Source organism: Platichthys flesus, chromosome 7, assembly GCF_949316205.1.
Source record: "Platichthys flesus chromosome 7, fPlaFle2.1, whole genome shotgun sequence".
Classification (NCBI taxonomy): Eukaryota; Metazoa; Chordata; class Actinopteri; order Pleuronectiformes; family Pleuronectidae; genus Platichthys; species Platichthys flesus.
In genome coordinates, this window is record NC_084951.1 from 26575017 (window position 1) to 26585756 (window position 10740).

The following is a 10740-nucleotide window of genomic DNA, read 5'->3' on the forward strand; positions in this document are numbered from 1 at the left end:
ACGTTTCCTCTTTCTGAGCTGGATGATATCACAGATCCATAACATCTGGTTTGCCCCCTGGTGGTTGGGTGCAGGTCATGTACCCACCTCCTCCATGTTAGCCGATGGGACATGGACACAAAAGAAAGGAATTCGAAGTACATGTAAAATAAATGTAATTATTTCTGTTCACTGCTCAAATTTTCATTTTATTTTCACATATAATAAAAAGCCGATCATTTTCAGCACAAGGATGAATCATATTGATCTGGGTGTGTGGTCTTCACGGTGACAGCTCATCGATGGTGAATCAGATGATTGTGTCGACTTTAACACGTAATCAGCGATCAGACACTAAACCGATCAATGACTAAGAGTCACGTTCCTGTCTTTACCAGGTGGGGGCGCTGCGGAGCTGGAGGGGAGAGGTACACTACCACACCAGAACTAATGTTTAGCTCAGTTGGTTGTTATCTGCAACTTCACCAAATGATGTCACCAAAATAAACACTTTGAACTTTTAAAGGGACAGAACATGTTTCAAGAGCTGATGTCATCATGTCACATTTTATTTTTTCAGTCATTACATCCAATTACTAGTTACTTACTCATAGATACTACTCATTTAGTTTTACATGCTGATTACTAAGCTTTAGTTACTTAGCCTTATTTACCAGTTAATACATATTTAGTTACCTTGATTAAGTAAATGTTACTTAACTTTAGTTACTTGGTCTTAATTTTGGTTCAGTTACCTGTTAATTAGTTTTAGTTACTAGTTACACAGATTTCTTAAAATACAGCTTCGATGGTTAGTGTAAGAGGTGGCACTCGTAATAAGCCCCGCCTCTCAGCTGACATGACTGTTGTGACATCACATCTTCTCGAGACACGATGGCGTCTAAATATCCGAGACTCACCCGTAGGCGGTCTCTTCACCTGTCAAACGCCAAATACACAAAGTTATTTAAATAACTGTAATAAAAACTAAAACGGTGACATGAGAAGAGTCAGTGACGAGTCAGAGTACACACAACAAAATAGTTTTATTATTGTACACCAAAGTGTTTGTGGTGTGTTTGCTTGTTTGTTTCTATTTCCAACTGCGATACTGTGTCGTCTTAAGTACTTTAATGCAGTTTTAAGGTTCATATTAAATCAGGTTTAAGTTTGGGGGCAGACAGTGAGTTTCTGTGTGTATGTTTCTGTGTGTGTGTGTGTGTGTCTGTGTGTCTGTGTTTTTCTGTGTTTCGTAGAAAACAAGAAGAATCATTTGAAGAACATTTACACCAAAGTCCATAAAAAATATCTTTAGTCTTTCCAGTAAATATGTCGTGGACACTCTGTCTCCTAAAAATAAAAGCAGGCCCCACCCCTTACATCAATAAACTCCTCGACCAATCAGAGGCAAGGAGGGGCAGGGCCACGCAGGATCTGACAGCGACGATTGGCCACGAAAACAACACATGAAATACACTCGCCCGCACAGAATATATAGATTCACGTTATATTTCATGTATATACACAAAAAGATTTGAAGATAAAAACTTTACAATTAGAAGATCGAAGGCTTCCGGAGCTTTCTGTCCGACCTCATCCTGCTGCAAAGGATCATGGGACACACTCAGCACCTCTGAGCTTGTCAAAATATTGTTTTGTTTCTGAATCATCCAAACGAACACTGACCTGACAAAAGGTCAAAGTTCACAGAACATATTTCGTAAAGAGGTCAACTATCAGTGAATAATCCAATCAGAGGTCATTTCTAAACTTTTAACCGACATCGATTCTTCTCCACAGCAACAGCAGCTGATCAGACAGAAAGCTCCGGATCACAACATGGTGTCGCTCACAAAGATCACAAAACCCGTCACACAACGTGAAACAACCTTTTGTTTGCAACAACGCTGGATTAACGGACACGTGAAAAATGCTGTCCCACTTTTATTTTGGAGGGTCAAACATGTTCTACTCACGGAGGCGTGAACAATCTTAAGTCAAACATCAATAATCAATCACTGCACCGATTTATAGAAAATGTTTCTGATTTGCTTTAACTTCAAATCAAACTTTATTGTTCCAGATAAAGATAAAACATTTTTGAATATGGTCAATGAAAGCGGCGCATACTTTTTTAGAGTGATCCTCCAGCTCTAAACTCACCTAGTCATTACCCAGAATGCAATGCTCCTGATGATGAATATAAAAACATTCTTGGTGTTCTGCTGGTGAGAGAAATGTTAGCATAACGTCACAATGTCGTCTGTAAATGGCTTTTTGTTCATCATGCAGTTTAAAAACATCGACCGTTTCTTTCTTCTGCTGCAGCTCAGAATCTTTAAGGCTTCGTTCACTCTTTAAACTTTATTGACAAAATAGACTCGTCGTCTCTAATAGAAAAATAGAGTCATGCTCTAGAGAACAGTCAAACACAATGGCTTGGAGCTGCGTTCACGTCACTGCTGAGGCTGGGGAACTTCACCGTCAGGAGCTGATGTGAGGCTGAAGAGACAATTCAACAAGCTTGGTTTGTTTTTTACATCATTGTCTTTTCTGCCAAGTGTTTAAGAGTGTTCATTCATCTGTAAGAAAACCAGCTCCACCCCCGAACTCTTCTTCATGTGGCACTTTTGAGTTTAGCTTTAGCTCCTTATCAGAAATAATCTCCATCCACACTAACACACCTGTCACATGACCATTTATGTGCACTGGTCATGTGGTGTAAACACAGGGATTTCCCTTCTGATGACCAGGTGGAGACATGTGACGGATACGAACCAATCAGAATGAGGGCGTCTGCGTCATCATTTACAAATGTCTGACACTCAGACTCCAGCTTCACTCAGCTCCCGACAGTCCAGGCGTGCATGTGTGTGTGTGTGTGTGTGTGTGTTCGCATATGTTCATGTCTTTTTATATCTGTGAGATAGAAGTTTGGTTTAAAACCATAGTTGTGAGGACATTCTGTCCAGTTCAGGTCTCAGAACCGGGTTCTGAACTATGAAGCAGGATCTGAGGTTAAACTCTTCCAAATACGGCTGCGTAGTACAGGGCCCAGGTCACTGAGTGTATATATATTGTGTGTGTGTGTGTGTGTGTGTGTGTGTTTGTGTGTGTGAGGGAGTCAGCAGCCTTGTCATCACACACAGAAGCATAGAAACATGTTAACAGCGTCATCACAAGCAGCTTCCAGCAACAGTCAGGTCAGGTTACCATGGCAACCACAGAGCTAAGCTAGCATCACAAAAACAACAACAACAACAACAACATCAACAACAGTCTTTTCAGAGGAACCACACTCTGTCCGCAGGTTCATCACTTTGGATTTTTTGGGGAATAAAAACTTTTTTCCGGACCTGAACTCCTCGGATTTAAAAAGAGACCGACTGTGATTTCAAAACGTCACCGCGACAACATTCATCGATTAGAGCTGCTCCTAGAAAAACCTACTTTACGTCTGGAATGAAGAACACACGTAAATCAATCAATAAACAAACACGTTGATCAATACCTCACAGCCAGAGGAATGTGACTGTCAGACGTCATTTAAACATTTATCTCCTGAAGAATCACAAGACGAAACTTCTTCAAAGTCTCTTTTACAAAATATACAATCTGAGACATTTATAGAGAAATTACTTGGCTGAGTAAAAACTGATGAGTCCATCATCATCATCAGCTATGATTGGTCGGTTCAACGCAACGCTGATGAGTTCAGTCCAATAACAGGCCATGCATAAGTGTGGAAAGGCGTGGCCTTAAAAAGCAGCCAATAAGAGCGAAGAAAAACCCCCAACTGTCTGTAAAAGTCGTTTTTTGGAGGAAAGTTTATAAAATGATGCTGAAATAACTGACCTCACGTGAGGGTGTGTAAATCAAACGCATCTTTTTAGGTGATTGAAACAGTCCAGTTATATTCAGGAGTGAAAACAAAAAGAGAAATAAATAACCACCTTTTCAAAGTAAAAGGTTCTGAGCAACATTAAAGATGAATCTGATTTCAGCTCCGAGCGATTTCCAGATGTTTCCTAATGAATCAGGTCGATTCCAGATGTGCAAAAATCTCCTCAGATGATTAAAAAAACATCTTTTCTGTTTGAAACAGATCCGCCATCAGTCAAACCCAAAAAGTACAGACGATGGTTAAATTTTTTCTCTTTTCTCCCTGTTTCCCATCGGTGACCGATTCCGTCGGACTGAAGAAAAACATTTTGCTTTTCTTCTCTGTTCATTTATACAAATTCAAAACAATCTGTAAAGTTATTCCGTCAGTTAAAGCCCTCAGAAGAAGAAATATCCCTCCACCTCATCCTCTGTCAGCCTCTTGTTGGCGAGTGAAGAGAAGAATCCCGTTTTCTGACAAACCCTCGACGCGTCGTCTGAGGACGCTACAAGAAAAGACTGAACAATGAACGATGCTCAGTCGTCGCTCGCTCAGTTCAGAGACTCCAACAATCAAACCTGCCGCTCTTACCAGTCGCCCGATGAGCTTGACCCTGAGCGGAGTGCTTCAGAGGCAGTCCAGATGCAGTTCTCCTCCGACCCTCCAGGGGGCCAGGGGCTTCGTCAGAAGAGTCAGGCGCCCGGTGAGGAGCTGTGTGATTGGGGCTGGGGGGCTCAGGACTTCTGGGGACCAGGGGACAGGACCACAGGTGTGGAGAGACCGTCGACACTCAGAGCTGGGATGTGGATCTGATTACTGCCGTTAGTGGGAAACTAAGCAAAGAGACACAGAGACAATATTTATTCATTCTGGATTATACAGATGAACAGGGACTGTCTCTTTATTCTGGATTATACTGGGGAGATGAAGGTTTGGGAAAAACACACAAATGTGCTGTTTGTGATTTTCAATGAACAGATGGAGAACCAGAGACCTGCAGGGAGTGTGTATGTGTGTGTGCCTCTCTCTGTGTGATCTGGAAGAGGTACAGGTACACACAGTACACAGTGTGTTTATATGTCTGTACTTCTATGTTTATGAGGTGATTTCCTGTGGTCAGGTTTGAGTCCCAATAAGTCCCCCCACCCCCCTGTGCGGACGTCATGTGACTCCTGGCTGCTACCTTGCCGGCTCAGTGTATTACCTGGAAGGAGAGTTTGGCTGGTGAGCGAGGAGCGATGGGACTGAGCGTGCTCCAGAAGTGGATGGTGGAAGGAAGAGGACTGGGAGTCAACAGCATCGGAGTCTGGACAAAGAGACGCACAAGTTATCTGGGATGCACACACAGGGACATGCACATGCACACATGCACACACAGCTGAGATTACCAGGGAGTGGGAGGTGATGACGGTCGGGGTGAGCGTGTTGGTCGCTGATCCCGGAGCCAGTAAACTGTTCACAGCTGCATTCACCTGCACAGGAAACACAGGAAGTGATGTCATAAGATGTGACACAACGTGGTCAATCTAGTCAATTATAATAAAGGCCAAAGGTCAATGGCTTTGTCTGCTGAGCGCAGGCTGCACACCTTATCCAGAGAGAGGCCGGGGGGGAGGGAGGGGGAGGAGGGCAGCTCCAGCCCCCGTGGCTTCTTTGGTTTGGGAGGAGCTGCGTCCGAGGTGGAGGTCACTGGACGGGTCACAGCTGAGGTCACAGGAGGGCCGGAGGGATCTGACAGAGAGAGAAACTGGAGTTCATTATAACACACACACAGACACACAGACACACACAGACACACACACAGACACACACACGTTACCTGTTATTGTGACCTTGACCTCCCCCTCCACTCCCCTCTGCCCTGCAGGCGGCTGACCTCCGACCCTGAGCTCCGTGCAGGCCGGGGGTGGACTCTCCACAATGGTGAGGGGGGGCTCCGGGTCCTGAACCGGGAAGGAGGAAACAGAGGAGTCATGAGAACAAGTTATGACAGAGGAAGATGAGGAGGAGTAGGAGGAGTTGTGTCATCTGACAACATGTCAACCTGTAAACGAGAAGAGTGTCTCACCTCCTCCCTCTGTTTCTCCTCCAGAGAAACTATCTCCAGCAGCTCCTCCTCTGATGGCAGGTTCTCCTCCTTGATGATGATGGGGGGAGGAGGAGGACGAGTGGGGGGAGGAGGCGCGAGGGAGGGAAGAGCTGGAGTCATGGCCGTCTGCTGCTGTTGCTGGGGGGGAGGCGGGTTGATTATGACGAAGACGGGCGAGGAGTGAGGAGCAGCGTGGGAGTGAGGTGGGAAGCTGTGGGCGTGGTTGACCATGTTGTCTTGCTGCGCCCCCTGGAGGCCCTGGAGGGGGATGAGAGGGGTGAGGGAGGAGGGGTCCCCGACACTGGTGAGATAAATCTGCGGAGGTTCGCTCAGAGCAGGAGCAGGGGGATTCTGGGAAAGGAGAAATAGAAAAAATGACACCAAGTCTGACCTGAAGGTGGCACTAGAGGAAAGCTCATAAAAATCTAAAGGGTCGTTCCTCTGGAGAGCAGGACTTAAAACCAGGACCAGGAGACAGGGCCTGAGACCCACCTGTGATTGGCTGTTGGTGCTGGCTGGTATCTGAGGACTGAGGCCCGGAGTCGGACAAGGAGACGGCTGAGTGACGATCACCTGAAGAGACGAGTCACCTGCAGACAGAGGTTTCGACTCGGACAACACACAGACCTGAGGAGGACGAGGGAGCAAAGAGGCAGAGGTTAGAGTCTTGACATTCTTTAATCTGACAAATGTGAAGAACCAGGAACTGATCTTAGACCAGCTGTGATGTTACAAATACCATTATAGTTAAATATTAGATTATCATCTTTTAATTATCCCTCAGAATCAAAAGATTCTCCAACTTCCTGTAATTGTTTCTTTGTTTCCTTGATTTTCTAAAAGAACCTGACATGTCGCATCAGAGAGCATCTCTGATTTGTTATTACTTCCGTGACATCATCAATCATGTGATCACGTCTCACCTCTCTGGGCGTGCGCTCCCCCTTGGGCGCTGCGTCTTGTTGCAGCAGCAGCTCTGTTTTGATTGGCCGTGGGTTGGGCGAGGCCTGCAGTGATTGGATGGTGAAGGTGGAGTAGAGGCCGGACTTCATGTAGTCGTTTCTGGAGCTCTTGAGGGGGGTGCCGGGGGACGAGCGCTGCAGATCAATACAGAAATCAATCCATCGATCATTAACAATACGATGTCTTCATTCTGCAGAAACACACAAAACAACAAACACAGGAAGTCAAAGTGCACCTGGGGAAAGCCCTTTGATGGACAGGTTGAGGCCACACCCCCGAGGTCTTTTGATTGGTTGGTTGGGTCGGCGTTCTCCCTCCTCTGGCTGTCCTCTCCGTTAGGAACCCCCTCAGGCAGGGAGGGGTCAAGCTGACTGACAAATCTGTAGACAAACTTCTGACCACTGACTTTCTTGATGATGTTCTGAAAGACGACAACAACAAAAACACAAACAAGGAAAAACATGTGAATAAATTAACTACTGAGCCAATCACTGATGTGGGATTCATTGTTCGTAGTACTAGTACCTTGTCGTAGTAGTATCTCAGCGCTCGGCTCAGTTTGTCGTAGTTCATGTTGTGCTTGTTCTTGCGGAGCCCCCACAGCCGGGCGACCTCTTCAGCGTCCAGCAGCTTGAACTCTCCGTCCTCACCGGTCCATGAGATCAGGTGGTTCTGCCGCTGGTCCTCCAGCAGGTGGAGCAGGAACTGCCACAGCGTGATGGACGGGTCCATGGCTGAGAGAGGGGGGGTGGGGGGGGAATCATCAATAACAAATCAGTACCAAATTACATGTTAATATATATGTTCCTTGTGACCTTTGACTCTAATCAGGTCATGGTTGAGTTCAACTGGACGTTTGAACCAAATGTGAAGAAATTCCCAGACATTGTTTCTGAGATGCTGTGTTCACAATCAACCTTAGAACATAACGCCTCTGGCCACTAGGTGTCACTAGGTCTAACGGTCTGATCACACAACAATCTGTTCAAACTGTGAGAGCGTGGAGGACGCACACCTCACATCATCGTCTCCGTGTTAACCACCTGTGACGAGAAGGTTGAGCTTCACGGTGACGTCTCAGTCGTGGATTAAAAACGAAAAAAGTGTTTATGTCTTCAATCAGTCACAGACAGATAGTCTGGTGGGGGGTGGGGTGGGGGGGGCCTGGTCTGTGGTCGAGCAGTTTGAATGGAAGCAGGCAGAGGGAGACAGTGAGACAGGTGGACAGACAGGAAGTGCATTAAAGTGACTGAGCTCTCTCCTCGTGAACCAGTGTGTGTCTGGCTACACACTGACCCGAGATCAGCCTCTTACACAACTAACCTATCAAACACCTTGGAAACCATCGCCATGGTGAGACCTTTCATCAATTGTAACCAAGGGAGAAGGACAGCGGGCGAGAGAGGAACAAACACACAGAGAGAGAGAGTAAGAGAGAGAGCAGTTTGTCCTGCAGGGAGTGGACTCTGCTGCTCAAAGGCACTTCAACACACATACATATACATACATTACACAAATACACACATATATATATATATATATAAACACAAACTACCACAGCCTGTACGTAAAGATGGACGACATGCCAGCTTCCAAAAGTGACACCACAGTCTGAACTCACTCATTGACTAAACACTACTTCACTATATACTGGCTTTTATTTAAGAGAAGTATACAGTGAGCTCATCTGCTACCGTAAACAACACTTTCGCTCATCACCCTGTAATGTCCATTTTTCTCTGCACTTGGAATTACGTCACAGTCGCAGGATTATCACGAAAAACAAAAACCACGTTGGTCGTAAGAAAATCTGACATCTTAAAAGTTACAAATACTTCTGATACCTTTAGGAGTCGAATGCCCTCGATCCGCCACAAGCGCAATGCATGATGGTATATTTTACTTTGTCAGTGACCATTGGCTGTTCACTACTTTTCACGATGCATTGTGGGAACAACTACACTCACTATATATTGATTAGTGAATGATTTCGGAGACAGACAGTCATAAACCCCGCCTCCTCCATGTTAGCAGATGGGACATTGGACAAACAAGGCTTAAAAAATGTTTCTCAGAGATGGTTTCTGTCATTTCAGGTGGTTGTTATGATTCTGATATATCAAACACACCAAACTCCACAGAAACAGCTCAACCTTTCACCCACTTCCTCTCAGGTGGATGAGCTCTGAGCCTGCAGGTCTGAACCTGGACCAGTCCGCTCCACCACCCTGCACACGCACACATGGAGGCAGCTGACGCCTCTGCAGCTGCCACACACCTGTTGTTCCTGTAACACACACACAAACACACACACACAGACAGACACACGTAGCATGTTAACACAGTGTGAAGAGGTTCCATCTCTTACCGTTTATCAACAGGTTTGACTCCATCTTCAGCAGGATGTTGTTCTTCTGTCTCTGCAGACTCAGATCTTGTCCATGCTGCTGCTGCTGTTGTTGTTGTTGTTGTTTTGACTGTCAGTGTGTGTGTGTGTGTGTGTGTTCGCAGCAGAGCTCAGCTGTCAGAGTCTGTGGGATCGGGATGAAACGTGCAGCAGCTTCTCTCCGGACCTGCTGTGGTTATGTAACCGCTCACAGGAGCCGCTGCCCGGCTCCTCCATGCTACCAACACCGCTGCGCTCCACCTGTCAGTTGCCTCCGCCGCAGGAAACTCACGTGACGCTTCAGACTTAACAGCCGCGCGTGCAGCTCATCGCTCGGTGCTAACGAAGTGTCAGTGACCGTGAGTGACGTGTTTGTTTCTGCGCCTCATCTCCCCACTGAGCCTCGATCCGTCCACTGCGCGGATGGGCGCTAACTAGCTGAGATGCTAACACCTCCGGGCGGCGTCGATAAAGCGCTAAATGTGAGAAATCCTAATATTCCAGCTGATCTGCTGATCGCTGCTTCACGAACCAACGTATCGCGTGATTTTAACAAAGTTTCTCCAAGTTGAGGCTTCGATAGGGCTAAAGTTATTAGCATAGCATGCTAACCAGCTAGCCTAGCGTGCTGCTTGGACGCTGCCCCCTCCTCTCCTCTCCCGCTGCTGGTGCGCCAGACCCGGGCAGCGCCGCCGCGGAGCCGAGCCTCAGGCCTCCGATACCTGGGAGAAGAAGTTTGTGGTGGAAGAGCGATGAGAAGCAAACTTCATCACTCTGGTGTTTCCTGTCTCTTCCTGTTTGGACTGACGCCCCCTCATTGCGTCAAGTTACCCGCCACGAACGCTGTCAAACTTCCGGGGAGGATTTTCAACATAAGTCTATTGCACTTGAAGTTTCACCTCTTTCCGCATTTTTACTTTATTGCAAAGTAACTCGGAAAAGTAACTCAGATACTTAAATACAGTTAGAGTAAGAGGACTTGATTAATTCCTCTTTCATTCTTTAACTTTTTCTAGTGACTTTTTTTGTTTTATGAACTTGAATTTGAACTATTTGTTGATGGATCCATAAGTGGTGTCAATATTTGTCACCATGAAATGAAACCCCATCTTCATCTTTGGATCTGCAAAGTAAAAGTTTTCAGCATTAAACAGAAACATTTATTAGCATGTGACAGTGTCATCAGATTATTGTTGATGCATTAATGCAGGAGCTGATTCATTTAGTGGAGCTAATGATCATTTTCATTAAGCTGATTGTTCTCATGCTTCATCTGATCGGTTGGTTTTTAAATCCTAAGAGAACAGTGACTTCCTGTGAGTTGACGCTGTGACTATTTGTAGCATCACCGTCGTTCTGTGTCCTTACGCCACTGCTTCTATTTATCAACCAGTTTCCACGGCAACAGGCTCTTTGTTGTTGACTGAGCGTCTCTGATGG

General features: G+C 45.9%; 1 protein-coding gene across 2 annotated transcripts; it reads right to left on the minus strand.

Annotated features, from left to right (window-relative positions):
• Nucleotides 1-1006: 1006 nt before the first annotated feature.
• elk1 (ETS transcription factor ELK1) lies at nucleotides 1007-10121 on the minus strand. 2 transcript variants are annotated; one of them, XR_009921145.1, is made up of 12 exons: nucleotides 9283-10121; nucleotides 7440-7648; nucleotides 7150-7335; nucleotides 6875-7048; nucleotides 6444-6578; nucleotides 5931-6302; nucleotides 5682-5805; nucleotides 5451-5593; nucleotides 5251-5334; nucleotides 5067-5168; nucleotides 4454-4695; nucleotides 1007-4367 (listed from the first exon to the last, which is right to left on the minus strand). XR_009921145.1 is itself a non-coding variant. In XM_062391465.1 (11 exons), the coding sequence occupies exons 1-11, from the start codon at nucleotides 9305-9307 to the stop codon at nucleotides 4597-4599; spliced, it is 1653 nt and encodes a 550-aa protein (XP_062247449.1). In that variant the 5' UTR covers nucleotides 9308-10121; the 3' UTR covers nucleotides 1007-4596. The 2 variants fall into 2 exon arrangements, 1 of the variants encoding a protein (XP_062247449.1); XM_062391465.1 differs by having other exon boundaries at nucleotides 1007-4695.
• Nucleotides 10122-10740: the final 619 nt, after the last annotated feature.

Excerpts from the sequence above, each read along its gene's own strand:
- elk1 (XM_062391465.1), bottom strand. The coding sequence starts at position 9,307 with ATGGAGTCAAACCTGTTGATAAACG. Across the intron at positions 7,649-9,282 it reads GTCAAACCTGTTGATAAACG|CCATGGACCCGTCCATCACG; the intron begins GTAAGAGATGGA and ends CCCCTCTCTCAG. Across the intron at positions 6,579-6,874 it reads GGGAGCGCACGCCCAGAGAG|GTCTGTGTGTTGTCCGAGTC; the intron begins GTGAGACGTGAT and ends CGTCCTCCTCAG.